This window comes from Dendropsophus ebraccatus, chromosome 10 (assembly GCF_027789765.1).
Source record: "Dendropsophus ebraccatus isolate aDenEbr1 chromosome 10, aDenEbr1.pat, whole genome shotgun sequence".
In the NCBI taxonomy this organism is placed as follows: Eukaryota; Metazoa; Chordata; class Amphibia; order Anura; family Hylidae; genus Dendropsophus; species Dendropsophus ebraccatus.
The window spans coordinates 25,960,538-25,975,413 of record NC_091463.1 but is presented as its reverse complement, the minus strand read 5'-3'; the positions used below and the strand labels follow the sequence as shown (position 1 = coordinate 25,975,413).

Here is a 14,876-nt window from a genome sequence, read left to right as displayed (position 1 = left end):
GTAGGTATTAGCGGGCACGGTCCGATCGCCGTGCCCGCTAATACAGTAATCAGATGCAGCTGTCAAACATGACAGCTGCATCCGATTACCGGATTCAGCCGTTCCCTGGTGTCTAGTGGCGGAGATCGCTCCTCCGGGATGTTATCCCGGAGGAGCGATCTCCGTTTCTGAAGGCGGCCGGGGACGGCTCCAAGATGGCGCCGTCCCCGACTCGGCACTCGTTTACTTCCGGCTGCAGCAGCCGAAAGCAAAAGAGTGCCTATCTCATGGATCTCTGCAGCATATCTATGCTGCAGAGATCTCTATGAGAGATCAAAGTGTATATACTAGAAGTCCCCCAGCGGGAATAACTCTAACCCCAGGGGGGCTTCTAGTATATGTGTAAAAAAAAAAATATAGTGTTGTTGTCAATAAAAAGCCCCCTCCCCTAATAAAAGTCTGAATCGCCCCCCTTTTCCCAGGTTATAAATAAAAGTAAACAAATAAATAAATAAATAAATAAACATGTTTGCTATCGCCGCGTGCGTAATCGTCTGAACTATTAATTAATCACATTCCTGATCTCGTACGGTGAACGGCGTCAGCGCAAAAAAATCCCAAAGTGCTAAATTGCGCATTTTTGGTCGCATCAAATCCAGAAAAATTGTAATAAAAAGCGATCAAAAAGTCGTATATGCGCAATCAAGGTACCGATAGAAAGAACACATCATGGCGCAAAAACTGACACCTCACACAGCCCCATAGACCAAAGGATAAAAGCGCTATAAGCCTGGGAATGGAGCGATTTTAAGTGACGTATATTTGTTGACAATGGTTTGAATTTTTTACAGGCCATCCAATACAATATAAGTTATACATGTTATATATCATAGTAATCGTAACGACTTGAGGAACATGCATAACAAGTCAATTTTACCCCAGGGCGTATGGCGTAAAAACACATTTCCCCCAAATAAACAAAATGCGTTTTTTTTTTCAATTTCACCACACTTTGAATTTTTTCCTGGTTTCGCAGTGTATTTTATGCAAAAATTCAGCCTGTAATTGCAAAGTAAAATTAGTGACGCAAAAAATAAGGGCTCATGTGGGTTTCTAGGTGGAAAAATGCAAGTGCTATGACCTTTGATGCACAAGGAGGAAAAAACGAAAACGTAAAAATCGAAATAGAAAATAGAAGTAAATTACAAATCTAAATAACTTTCTGAAACCAGTTGACTAAGGCTATGTTCACACTACGCAAAACTACGGCCGTAGTTCTCGCCGCAGAACTACGGCCGTAGTTTTGCGGGGTGGAACCTAACCTTACTTTCAATGGGATCCCGGCCGGAGTGTACACACATCGTATGCGCTCCGGCCGGGATCTATGCGGCGCCGCAAATAACTGACAGATCAGTTTTTTGTGGCCAGAATTCTGTGAATTCCGGCGGCAGAAAGCCCTGTCAGTTCACACAGGTAAGTGAGCGGCTTCGGCCGCTCGCTTCACTGTGGGCTATGGGAAGCTCTGATGCGGGCGCGCGCTGATGCGCCCGCATCAGAGCTCCGCAGCCAAAAGATCACCCGGCCAGATGATCCGGCCAGAGACGGTCTCATCCGTAGTATAAACATAGCCTAAGGGTGCGTTTACACAGACAGATTTATCTGACAGGTCTTTGAAGCCAAAACCAGGAACAGACTTTAAACAGGGATCAGGTCATAAAGGAAAGACTGGGATCTATCCTCTTTTCAAATCCATTCCTGGCTTTGGCTTCCAAAATCTGTCAGATAAATCTTTCTGTGTAAACGCACCATTAGATTTAAAATTATTATTAATTATTATTCTAGAAAAATATTTTCTGCGGCATACCCCTTTAAAGGGGTACTCCAGCGGGGGGGGGGCACTTTTGTGCTGGGACCGGGGAGAAGGTGGCCGAGGGAAAAGACGTCCACTCACCTCCCCGGTTCCAGCGTCGGGTCCCGCAGGCAGGATCTGAGCGGACGTGAAACGGATCCCGCCTCCTTCACTGAGTGGCTGAGCGGACCTGAGACGTCACATCTGGGGCCCGCGTCAGACACCAGGAAGCGGCCGGGAACCGGAGCGCCACGATGTGGGACCCGCCGCTGGAACCGGGGAGGTGAGTGGACGTCTTTTCCCTCGGCCACCTCTTCCCCGGTCCCAGCACAAAAGTGCCCCCCACTGGAGAACCCTTTTAAGCCCACATCTTTATATCTGACTCAAGCCTATGCGCACCATATTACAGGGCAGCCCTCACTGGTGGTGAGTCTGGTCAAGGAGACCACAAGATTATGGTGCAGGTATATCTCAGTATACAGTGTGGTCGCTCTATGGACTGCAGAGTACAGGCCTGACATAACTCAGACGTCATGAAAGAGCACAACCTATGACTATGTGTGGTCCCTGCTCCTTCCATTACACTGTATGACTCACAATACTGCTGATATTACACCTGTTTTTCCTCCAAGAAGGAATTAGTATAATTAATATTGGACTGGCACAGAAGGAAGCAGGCGCTGGATTACACAGACCGTCTCTGCTTAAAGGAAAACTAACGGCTATTGCGAGGCTTCAAAACTGTAGACACACAGGGGATGGGGAGAGGAGTTAAAGGGGTACTCCAAGCATGTATTTTTTTTTTCTTCAGATTTTTTCTGTGGCTGGACAGGAAATAATAAAGAACCATACTCACCTAACACACTTTCTCGGGGGTCTCCTTGTGACATCTTTGGGCCTGCCACTGAAAGGTGGGGACAGCCCGCTGCTCAGCCAATCACTGGGGTTGTTGTTGCCACGCCTCAGTCAGTGATTGGCTGAACATGCCGTCTCGGAAGAAGTGGCTGGAGTGTTCAGCATGGCATCAGAGGGAAGTGTGGTAGGTAAGTATGCAACTTTTATTACTTACTGTGCAGCACCAGCAATATATATATAAAAAAAAAAAAAGAATTGTCCCCCCCCCATGTAAAAATTTGATAAAAACATGGTACCGATATAAACTACAGATTATAAACCTGAAGACTGCAGATAAGAACATGTTTTAGTAAAATAGCATTTTTTATTATTAGTACCAACTCAAGATGTCACGTGACCACAGCGGCCAGTCCCTGACTGCCTCGGTAACGCGTTATTGGCAGTAATGTCAGCACATTGTCCTATCATGCCAGGAAGCTGGTGCAAAACTACAAGTCCCGTCGTGCATTTGGCTGACACATTACTACACTGCAGCTCGCTGAGGGCGATGCGATCACATGACCTGGTGACGTCACCCCCGGTTATGTCACATGACCACGCGGTTCCCCAATGTAGACTGTGGGCGCTGCTGACGTCATGGACGTGGCCGGGGCAGTGAGTGGCGGCAGGTGAGGAGTCCGTCCCGTCCCTCCTATGGCCGGCTCCTGTGTCTGCTCTCATGCCGGTGAGTTCTGCTTATCTACAGTGAGGTGCTGGCTGCTAGGTGTCACTCCCTCCCCACCATGCCTCCATAACAATCCAGCCATCATTCACACTGTGCATCTCCAGAAATTCACCAATCAAAACGCATTCACCATCAAAACGCATGCTTATGATGCAACAAAGTGTGAACACGGCTGAGATGTGTATTTTATTCGCTGTGCATCGTGTCCATGTTGCATCTTAAACTGATATATTATGGGACTGATCAGCAGCGAGACCCCGTGCGATCAGCAGCGAGACCCTGTGCAATCAGCAGCGAGATGCTGTATGAGACCCCGTGCGATCAGCAGCGAGACCCCGTGCGATCAGCAGCGAGACCCCGTGCGATCAGCAGCGAGACCCTGTGCAATCAGCAGCGAGATGCTGTATGAGACCCCGGGTGATCAGCAGCGAGACCCTGTGCGATCAGCAGCGAGACGCTGTACGAGACCCCGGCTGACCCCAGCCGATCAGCAGCGACACCCCCTCTGACCCCGGCTGATCAGCAGCGAGACCCTGGCTAATCAGCAGCGAGACCCCCTCTGACCCCAGCCGATCAGCAGCGAGACCCCCTCTGACCCCAGCCGATCAGCAGCGAGACCCCCTCTGACCCCGGCTGATCAGCAGCGAGACCCCGGCTGACCCCAGCCGATCAGCAGCGACACCCCCTCTGACCCCGGCTGATCAGCAGCGAGAACCTGGCCGATCAGCAGCGAGACCCCAGCCGATCAGCAGCGAGACCCTGGCTGACCCCGGCCGATCAGCAGCGAGACCCCGGCTGACCCCGGCCGATCAGCAGCGAGACCCCGGCCGATCAGCAGCGAGACCATGACTGATCACTGTCAGTAGCCACCCTGGAGCGTGCTCTGATGCTGCTGTGTAGACAGAGACCATGTCATTGGTGAGTGAGAGGTCCGGTCTGCTGTTCCCATCTGTTGTTATGGCAGCTGAAGCCGTTTTGGGTCTCCATGGCTGTCAGAATTGATCTGCTATTGCAGCCTGCCGCAGGTATGTTGTACTAGCACGTCACCAATGTTTTTAGATGTATATAAATTCTAGAGTCCACAATGGCAGTGTGAGGTCTTCTAGGACTGCTAAAGGTGGAACTAACTGGGTCAGACTAAACGCATCAATGGCGATCTGTTAGCATGGCATTGGGCTCGCATCAGGTCACATGACTTTGCCAGTAAGAATGTCCTTTATTGTCCTTAGTAACCAATCACAGCTCAGCTTACATTTTAGGAGGGCTAATTAATATTTAATTAAGCTGAGCTGTGATTGGTTGCTATGGGCAACAAAGGATTTTCAGCTTTGGCTGTCCAGGCATGATGGGAGTTTTAGTTTTGCCACAGCTGGAGAGCCAAGGTTCCTTACCCCTGTAGTAAATCAATCCAGGAGAGTTGGCAGACCTGTATGACCATAAATTTCCATTGGCAGCTGATGAAGATGCCAGAACCATGAGATGTATGCTTTAAAGTAATACTGTCCCCCGGTTTTCCTGTGTGCTTTTATCATTTTTTAACAGTCACCAAGGCGGGGCCTAGCATTCATTGGCCTCTCCCTGCCTCATCACAGAGGGGCGTGGCTAACAGTACTGGGCGGGGAGAAGGGGCTCAATGGATGCTAAGCCCCGCCTAGGTGACACTGCACCAATGAACTAAAGTGATTTTTGTGCATAAAGACACTGGCATGTTTTATACAGGTATATATGAATCTAAGCTTGTGGATGGTGCATGGAACCACACATAGAGTAAGGGGGTGACAGTATCACTTTAAGGCGTGGATGTCAAACTCACCCTCCAGCTATTGCAAAACTACAACTCCCATCATGCCTGCAGAGCCAAAGCCTTAGCCAACCAGGCATGGAGGGAACTGTAGTCTTGTAACATCTAGAGGGCCGCAGTTTGACACCTGTGCTTTAAAGGATTTGTTCAGGGAGACAAAATGTTATTACCTTGGAGCACATATTAGGCAACCTTCCCCGTGTCGTAGACCCTGCGATCAGCTGATCATCACTAATCTGTCTGGTTTCTTTGTATCGTTATAATTGTGCGTGCTTACACTCTAAGCGTCGTCTGATGTCTGTCCTTACATTACAGGTGAAAGTCCTGAAAATTTCTAGAAACTTGTGGCAGTAGAAGGTGAAGATGTCTGGGTTCAGTCCGGAGCTTATTGATTACCTGGAGGGGAAAATCTCCTTCGAGGAATTTGAGAAACGCAGAGAAGAGAGACAGGCGCGGGAGAGAAAGGTATGGGGTGAAAGTAGTACTGGAATCTACTTATATATAGGGAGTATGAGGGAAAGCTCTGGAAAACTCCACACTGCTGACACTGTTAGCTAGCCATCGAATCATGGAGACTCATGGTACCTTTCATATTTCCAGCTGTGCTTCCAGAACATAGCAAAATGCTCTTCTTCTCCGGTGAACAGTGTTTACTCTATGGACTCTCTTACATGGGACAATGATCGTGCAAAAAATCGTTTCGAATTTAAACGATAATCGTTCTGTGTACTTGCAGGCAACGATCGAAAAATTGTTCGCATATCGTTGATTTAGATCTGAACCTAAAATCGCCATTAATCGTTTGCTAATTGCTCGCTGTAATTCCACATTTGTTCGCTCAAGTTCTGCATTTGTTCACTAATCGTTCAGTGTAATTGCACATCGGTTCATTGTTTTGCTGGGATCAGAAGGAATAAACGATCATGGTAACGATCGCAATAACCGTAACGAACTATTATCATTCTGTGTAATATGCTGATCGATTTCAGGTTAACGATAAACAATCTCATTTGCGATCAATTATCGTTATGGTCCTTTTACACGGAGCGATAATTTGCCCAATTGGGATCGTTTAACGAACTTTGAGGCAACAATTTTGTTTTTATAACGATCAGCGTTTAGACGAAGAGAAAAAATCGCCTGTGAAAGACGTGAAAGCCCGTGTTTACACGAAGCGATCTGCGAATTTTCGTCAAATGACCAACGATGATTTGAGAACATGTTGAAAGACAAAGATAAACGATTTCTTGCTCGTCGCTTGATTGTTTGTTGTGTTTACATGAGCTGATTATCGCTCAAATACGAAATGCTGTCACGAAAATTCGAACGATAATCGCTCCATGTAAAAGGACCATTAGTCGTTAATCGTAAAAAATTGCTTCGTGTAATAGGACCCTTAGAGTAACCACTAACTATAAACGACTAACCTGAAATCGTTCACCATATAACACAGAACGATGGTCGTTAGTTACAATCGTTATTGCGATCGTTACTATGATTGTTTATTCCTTCTGATCCCAGAAAAACAATAAACAATGTGCAATTACACTGAACGATTAGTGAACAAATGCGGAAGTTGAGCGAACAAATGTGGAATTACAGTGAACGATTAGCGAATGATTAACGATAATTTTAGGTTCAGATCTAAATCAACGCCATACGAACGATTTTTCGTATGTTGCCTGCAATTACACAGAAAGATTATTGTTTAAATTTGAACAATATAAAGATTTTTCGCACGATAATCGTCCCGTGTAATAGGGCCCTAACATAGTCAGCTGTTTAAATGTGAACTGACAAATTCATGTTAGGTTACTGCCATCATTCATCGTACAGGGGCTTTCCACATGGTTCTCATGTCCTTGTTGGTATGTTTGGGGCTGGGTGGGGGGGATTGCATTGGCAGATTTGGAGGCTGTTTTTGCTAATACTACAGCTTATATGTAGTATAAAAAATCGTGTCACTTTACCTTTTTTTTTTTTTTTTTATTCCTTAATATAATTGTCCTTCATGTTTTTTTCCCCTTTTATTTTAGGAAACCTCAAATCTAGGATTTCCAGAACACACAGAATGTGACACAGATGATGCTAATGTCCCATCCACCTCTGGAAAATCCCTCTCCAAGTCTAATACAGTCAATGAGGATAAAGGTATTTGTCATCCTCTGCTAATCCCTTCCTCTAAGGCTGGGTTTACATATATAAGTTGGCATCAGTTGCGTTTTTTGCCTAAAAACTGACCACAACTGATGCCAAAAATGCATCAGTTGTGATCAGTTTTTCTATCCTTCTTTTCATTAAAAACCATCAGTTTCCATCAGTTGTCATCAGTTCCCATCAGTTGTCACAAGTTGCTCTCATCAGTTGACATTTTTTTTTTCCAAGTATGTTTTCCTGTCATTTTCAATGGGATTTGCGGGGGAGCGCACGGGGGCTATATACTAATTGGGGGAGCTCACAGGGGGCTATATACTACAAGGGGAGAGCGCACAGGGGGGCTATATGGGAGGGGGAGAGCACACAGGGGGGCTAATTGGGAGGGGAGAGCGCACATGGGGGGCTATATATTATTGGGGGAGAGCGCACAGGGAGGCTGTATACTAATTGGGGGAGAGCACACAGGGAAGCTAAATATTACTGCCCATGTGTCTTTTGTGCTGTCTGTAGTTTGGGCAGCATGAAACTGCTCACCAAGTCCCTTTAAAGCAGGGATGAGAAACCTTTCGGCCCTCCAGCTGTTGCAAAACTACAATTCCCATCAAGCCTGGACAGCCAAAGCAAAGCTGGAGGCCCAAGCTTCTCCATCCCTGCTTTAGGGTCCTATTCCACGGGCCGATGGCAGCCTGATCAATAATGTATACGAGTGCCGATCTGCTAGATCAGCACTTGTTTACCGGGCCAATTCCACCGCCCGATACATGTTTAGCCAGGGCTGCAGGGACATCGTTATCGATGTCCTTGCAGCCCTTGTTTAAATACCATACTTTACCTAAGCACGTTGCAGGTCTTCTCCTGCGCTCCTTCTTCCTCCCAGTCCCGTGTGCAGCAGCAGCAGCTTCGCGGCGGCCTGTCTGAGCTGACAGACTGCTCAGCCAATCATCTGTCAGCTAAAACAGGCAGCACTGAAGCTGCAGCGCACAGGACCGGGAGGAAGAAGGAGCACAGGAGAAGACCTACAACATGCTTAGGTAAAGCGTGGTGCTTGTGAAATGGTCGCCCGTCGCGCATCACTATTCCACGCAGCTATGCGCGGTCAGTGCCCGGTGATTTTAGGTTTGAACCTAAATAAACAATCAGCCGATGACACGATCATCAGCTGATTGTTGTCTTTATTCCACGGAGTGATAATCGGCCGAATAGGGCCGATTTGGCTGATTTTTGCTCCGTGGAATAGGACCCTTAAGTTCGGTGTCATGTCGAGTTTACTTTTCGAGTTTACTTTTTACTTTAGATTTTCATGAACTTATATTGCTTGTTCTTAGAGGAAGAAACGTCCGATGGCGTCAGCAAGTCGGTTCAAAGAGTATTTGCATCGATGATCGGAGAGGATGACAAAGACGATGGAGAGGATGACGACGAGGAAGAGGACGGAGAGGAAACCTCTGAACAGCCGTCTGTTGGGGATGTCTTTGCCCTGGAGATGGAACTTAACAGAGAAAACAGGAAGATGATGAAGGTATTTTGCGTCCTAGAAATAATAAAACTAGTCACTAATGTACATGAACGCTTCGTGCCAGCCCTGTCAGAATACCACAAATAACGGGAAACATTTATTTCTTTGATGGGTAAAACTTTGGATATGTAGTCATTCATAATACATGGGATGGGTATAAAGGCAGTCTGTGGGTATAACGTGCTTATTTCTAACCATTTGTACTCACTACTGTTCTTTCTTTAATCATAACTGTCCTTCATCCTGCTTCATCTTGGTAATGATCTTCATGGAAATGAAAGCCTCTGCCATGTAACTGATCCCTTTTTTAATGTTCACTTCTGTATTCAGGCTAAAAGACGTCGCAGTAAGCTCCCCCGAGCTCTCCGAGGCCTCATGGGAGAAGCCAACATCCGCTTTGCCCGAGGGGAGACAGAAGAAGCCATTCTGATGTGCATGGAAATCATTAGACAAGGTAAGCCGCCATAGTAGAAGGCCTGAATACATGCCTCTGTTTCTCCGGTCTATTCATCCCATCTGATTTTTTTTTTCTCTTTCTTTTAAGTAATATATTATGAAGCTGTTTTATTAGAACTAAAGACGCTGAATGAATTTCTGAAACATTTTGTCTATGATGTCTGTCAGATCTTTTATAATAGAAGATATAATTAAGATCATTGCTAGACGGCTTGAAACATGTCTCATTTTTTATTGAAGACAATGGAAGTTGTACTCTTGCTTACTACCATTCATTTGACTGCCCTCACACTTAGTTACCGTATCTAATAGGTTAATATGTCATTGTTATTAAAGGGGTTGTCTGACCCATAAAATATTGTCGATGGGCTCTAGCTGGCATAACAATAAAGAAAAAAAAGGTTATACTCGTGTCCGTGTCCATTCAGACTTTGCCTGGTCCATTGTCATGAATTGCCATGTCCAGCAATTGGATCAGTGGGAATTTCTGTATATTGATACAGGAAGCAGGCATCTTTGGGACAGGAGCAGCAGGATATTGGGGCAAGTGAGTATTTAAATTTTTCTTGTCAACCCAAGACCATAACCTTAAACTATGTGAGGCCACACAACCCCCTATGTTGTCCTCAACAAAATACTACATTGTGTCATCCAGTGAATATATATATATATATATTATATATATATATGGTTTCCCTACTTCTTCCTCCTTGACAAGTGCAGTCGTTTTGAATGCGCTTAAGATTTCCAGTAAAACAGACTGTTTACTGTATTAGCGATTTTAGCTATAGGGATTGCCTTATACATGTTTTCTGATCAGTGAGAGTGGTCACGGCCGCGTCACTGGATCTGGTAGTAAAGGCGTTGACATCCCATTCGCCATGTAAGTTGTTGCAGGACTGATCCAGTTTTTCTTTTCAGCTCCACTGGCTTACGAACCATTCTCAACGCTTGCAATGATCTATGAGGACCAAGGTGACATGGAGAAATCCCTGCAGTTTGAGCTCATTGCTGCCCACCTGAACCCAAGCGACACAGAAGAATGGGTCAGGCTGGCAGAGATGTCTTTGGAGCAAGATAACATCAAGCAAGCTATATTCTGCTACTCCAAAGGTTTGTTCCTGTTTATTGGATCAGATTAATTTTTGCATTAGCGCAGTCCTATTTTTGCACGGTTCCCGGCTCAAAGCAGGCCCGCTGCCCCCCAGTTTGATGAAACCCCCTCCCCTCTGTCACACGGCTCCATTACAATCACAGTTCCGCAATGTTCCACAGTGTTCCGAGTCAGTGCTCGTGAAAAGACCGGCACTGAGCACAGGAACAGCGTTTTAAAAAACCGACCACGCCACCAGGATCACTGTGCCCATGCTGAGTTTAAAAAATAAGAACGATGTACCTGATGGTACATTAGCTTTAATGCCAGTATGCATTAGAATAGACATTAGAGGAGGCTCAATTTTACTAATGCTTCATGCGACAGTACTAGCAATATCTAATTGAGCAGGGCTTGTGCAGCCCTCGACACAGTCATTGGGGCAGGATAAGGCATGTGATGCCCCTTAAGGCTGCCTCTCAAGTATTTGTTTATTTGCTGTGATCCCCCTTTAAAAAGGACCTGCTGACAATCTATCATCTTTTCCAGCTCTGAAGTATAATCCTACCAATGTGCGTTATTTGTGGGAGCGATCCAGCCTGTATGAACAGGTCGGGGAACATAAACTGGCCATGGATGGGTATCGAAGGATCTTGAATCTGTTGTCTCCTGCTGATGGAGACCGTTTCATGCAGCTGGCGAGAGATATGGCAAAGTAAGTTTTATTGTCTTTTTCATTTGCCCCCTACACAAATAGATGAGCACCTACTCAGACTTTCCCCATGCACCTTGGCATACTTACCTTCCTAAGGCGCTCTGGTCAGTCTGCAGTTTGCAGGTGAACCAGCATTTGCTCTTAATACAGTCTTGCTTATCTCTCTCCTTAGGATTTACTATGAAACCAATGATGTTTCCTCTGCCATTGTTATCATTGAAGAAGCGTTTTCCAAGCATCAGAATCTGGTGGCGATAGAAGATGTTAATATTGCTGCGGAGCTGTACATCTCCAACAACCAGTATGAGAAAGCACTTGAGGTATTTCTGTCCACTTGTTCTTCACCCTGAGGTTTTTACAAGAAATAATTTTTTTTGTGAATTCCATTATAGGGGTGTTACCATCCCAGCATGTTACCCCCTCTCCATAGGATAATATATTGACCAGTGGGGGCCCAATCACTGGGACCGTCACGGATTCAGTGGAGGTGAAGTGTACCCCAAAATGAAGGAAGCATACAACGCATGGGCAGTCAGCACTCCATTCATTGACTATGGGGGTGTCTTACATGCACATGCATAGTACACTGCTGTCATTCCAGGGACATTTTTCTCCTCGTTCTTGGGATCGCTGGGGGATTCACCAGTCAGACCCCCACTTTTACAGCATATTATCCTCTATTCTGTGGAGAGGGGTTATCACCCTGAGATGGGAATTCCCCCTTTAAGGTAGTTTTTTTTTTTTTTTTTTTTTTTTTTTTTACAGAAAAGGAGGAAGAGAATGTGAGTTCTCATAGTTGTCCAGATAATACTTTAGCGCTAATGGTATTACTACAGGAATATATAGGAAGCTATGGCAGCCAGGTCCAGCTTATTGGAGATTCTTAATTCCTATAGTCGTAAGAAATATTTATGGTGGTTACATGATAATATAATACTGGGTGAAGAAACCTCTGTAACTCTGATCACATTGTCATGTTTTTTTTTTTATTTATATAAAACTTTATTGTACAAATCACAAAAGATAAATTAAAACCACAAAATCCAAATATCAGTATTTTCTTTAACTCCCTCTTTAGGCTATGTTCACACAACGTAAGTTTCGTAGTAATCACAGTCGTTGTTGAAAATCGGCACCGACGGCCGTGAATACTACAGAACTTAGGTTGTGCTGCAGACTGAGGGAGTCCTGGCCAGAGTGTATACACATACTATACGCTCCGGCCTGGATCCCTAGCAGCGCTGCAGAGAACTTGACAGTGCACACAATGGAGCGTGCAACTCCGGCCGCACACTCCATTGTGTGCAGTGAGGAAGTGAATTCAGTGGCAGTGAAGATCATCCGGCTGCTACTGCAGTACCGACCAGGTTGATCCTCTCTGACACCGCGCTGGGTCACGGAAAAGCTGGTGTCTCGCACTGTGGAAACATGGCCTTAAAGTGTATCTGTCGTTTCAGGTAACTCTTTAGCTGTACTGTGGAATAGTATGAGGAATAGTATTATTTCTACCCATTATATTTCCCAGACTCCACAGACTTTGTCTCTAATTTTTAGTTATGGAGCCTAACATCTACACACCCAAACACACACAAATGAGGGGATCCTGCTTACCCTTATTTTTACAGAGCACCATCAGAAGCAGCAGCAGACTGGAGGACATTATGGAATAGTTAAAAAGCAGTGTAAGTTGTGAAGCCAGCCCTAGTTTCTGTGCTGCTGAGGAATTGAGCTGTTCAGAGTGAATGAACGTTTATGAAGGAGAGCAGGAAAGGAGCCTGATAAGAGAATAAGATCTATTTTTTCTCTGATAAGATATATTACATCACGTTGACTTGCAGAATGGGGTTATGCAACGTTTGTTGAAATGACAATGACCATTTATCTATTAACTAAGGGCCATATTACAACGTATTGCAGGATAAGCAGGCACCGATCTGCTAGATTAGCGCTAGGTTACACAGCCTATTACACGGCTCGACTTTTGTGCGGCAAGGACTGCAGGGACATCGTTAACAATGCCTGTGCAACCCTTCCTTTATATAGTAAATAACAAAGTTTAATACGTACCAGTCCATGGTCCCTGGTGTTCACCTGCCTGTTTCCTGAAGTGACAGGCTGCTCAGCCAATCACTGACGGAGACAGGACAACACCATGGCCAGTGATTGGCTGAGCAGTCTGTCACTTCAGAGACTGGCGTTGAAGGTTCAGCAGTGGCTCCGATCAGCGAGGAACAGGCAGCAGGACATTGGGGAGCCTGGGCAGGTAAGTATGATGTTTATTATTTTCTCAGCTGTCGGCCACGTATAACTATTACACATAACAATACGCAGTCGGTGACTGATAATTTTCAAACTTGCTTAAAGACAACGATCTGCTGATGGTTGTTTCCCCAACTAAACCTGGGTGCTGAAAGATCACTAGAATGAGCAGGGAGAAGCACTCATCTAACCTCTTCTCTCCCTGTCTCTCTCCTAGCTGCAGGAGACAGATTATGTAGAAAGTCTATGGAGCCAGTATTATGCAGCAGGAAGAGAGAGGCAGTAAGCTGAATGCTTCTCCAATCTTTTTCTAGTGAATAGTGGGGCATCTAGACAGCGACCGATTAAATAGTTTTTTTTTTTTTTTTTTTTATGACCGTAACACCTCAGTTACCTATTATGTTTGTAATAATGGTTACTTGTGAATATTTGCCTTATACATTTCACACTTCGTTCGCATTGACCACAGTATTTTCTATGTCTGTAAAGCATGGCGGCAGCGAAAAGAAACTACTACAATTAAGTGACTGAGAAAAGAAAGTGTATTTATACAGCCATAAGTGTGAGGTGACCGAGTGGTCTCGCAGTCTCTGACCTTGTGGTTTTACCTAACCCTCTCATTTTCTTTTTCAGGTTATTACTCAGTTTTCTGGAATTACACTAAGTAGAACTGACGGCGCTCCTGAGGACAGTGCAGGTAACCTGACCTTTAATATATACTAGAAAATGTACCCGACGTTGCCCGGGTATAAAGTGTCAGTGTGTTAATTAGATTTGTTCTAAGGTGCCCAGGAGGCCAAGCTAAAGGTATTGTTTCATCTGAGTTAATCAGTGGAATTAGTGTATACCTGTAGTGCATAGTTGGAGGGGTTCTGTATACCCACAGTGTATAGTTTTTAGGGGTCTTGCATATTTATAGTGCATAGTTGGGGGGGGCTGTATACCTATAGTGTATAGTTGGGGGGGTCCTGTATACCTGTAGTGTGTAGTTGGGGGGGCTGTATACCTGTAGTGTGTAGTTGAGGGGGCTGTATACCTATAGTGTATAGTTGATGAAGGTCCTGTATACCTGTACTGTATAATTCAGGGGTCCTGTATACCTGTAGTATATAGTTGGTGAAGGTGCTTTATACCTGTAGTATAGAGTTGGTGGAGGTCCTGTATACCTGTAGTGTATAGTTTGGGGTCCTATATACCTGTAGTATATAGTTGGTGGAGTTCCTGTATACCTGTAGTGTATAGTTTGGGGTCCTGTATACCTGTAGTATATAGTTGGTGGAGGTCCTGTATACCTGTAGTATATAGTTGGTGGAGGTCCTGTGCACCTGTAGTGTATAGTTTTGGGGTCCTGTATACCTGCAGGGTCGTATTTACCATTAGGCACCCATGGTCTGATGCGTAGGGTAGCACCTTACAGAGAGGCAGTACCCTCCCGTTCAGACTTGCCAGAAAATCTGGTGTCTTTTCGAGGG

General features: G+C 45.2%; 1 protein-coding gene across 3 annotated transcripts in view; it reads left to right on the top strand.

Annotated features, from left to right (window-relative positions):
* The first annotated feature begins 3,274 nt into the window (after positions 1-3,274).
* Positions 3,275-14,876, top strand: part of GTF3C3 (general transcription factor IIIC subunit 3) — a 31,259-nt gene continuing 19,657 nt past the window's right edge. Inside the window, exons 1-9 of one of the 3 annotated variants that reach the window (XM_069986674.1) lie at positions 3,275-3,407; positions 5,524-5,673; positions 7,245-7,359; positions 8,691-8,884; positions 9,212-9,335; positions 10,259-10,450; positions 10,980-11,145; positions 11,318-11,465; positions 14,038-14,101. In XM_069986674.1, the coding sequence (XP_069842775.1) occupies positions 5,572-5,673; positions 7,245-7,359; positions 8,691-8,884; positions 9,212-9,335; positions 10,259-10,450; positions 10,980-11,145; positions 11,318-11,465; positions 14,038-14,101 (1,105 nt within the window). In that variant the 5' untranslated portion in view covers positions 3,275-3,407; positions 5,524-5,571. Of the gene's footprint in view, positions 3,408-4,412; positions 4,433-4,765; positions 4,889-5,523; positions 5,674-7,244; positions 7,360-8,690; positions 8,885-9,211; positions 9,336-10,258; positions 10,451-10,979; positions 11,146-11,317; positions 11,466-14,037; positions 14,102-14,876 lie in introns of those variants that run through there. The other 2 variants (XM_069986676.1, XM_069986675.1) reach the window with 2 other exon arrangements.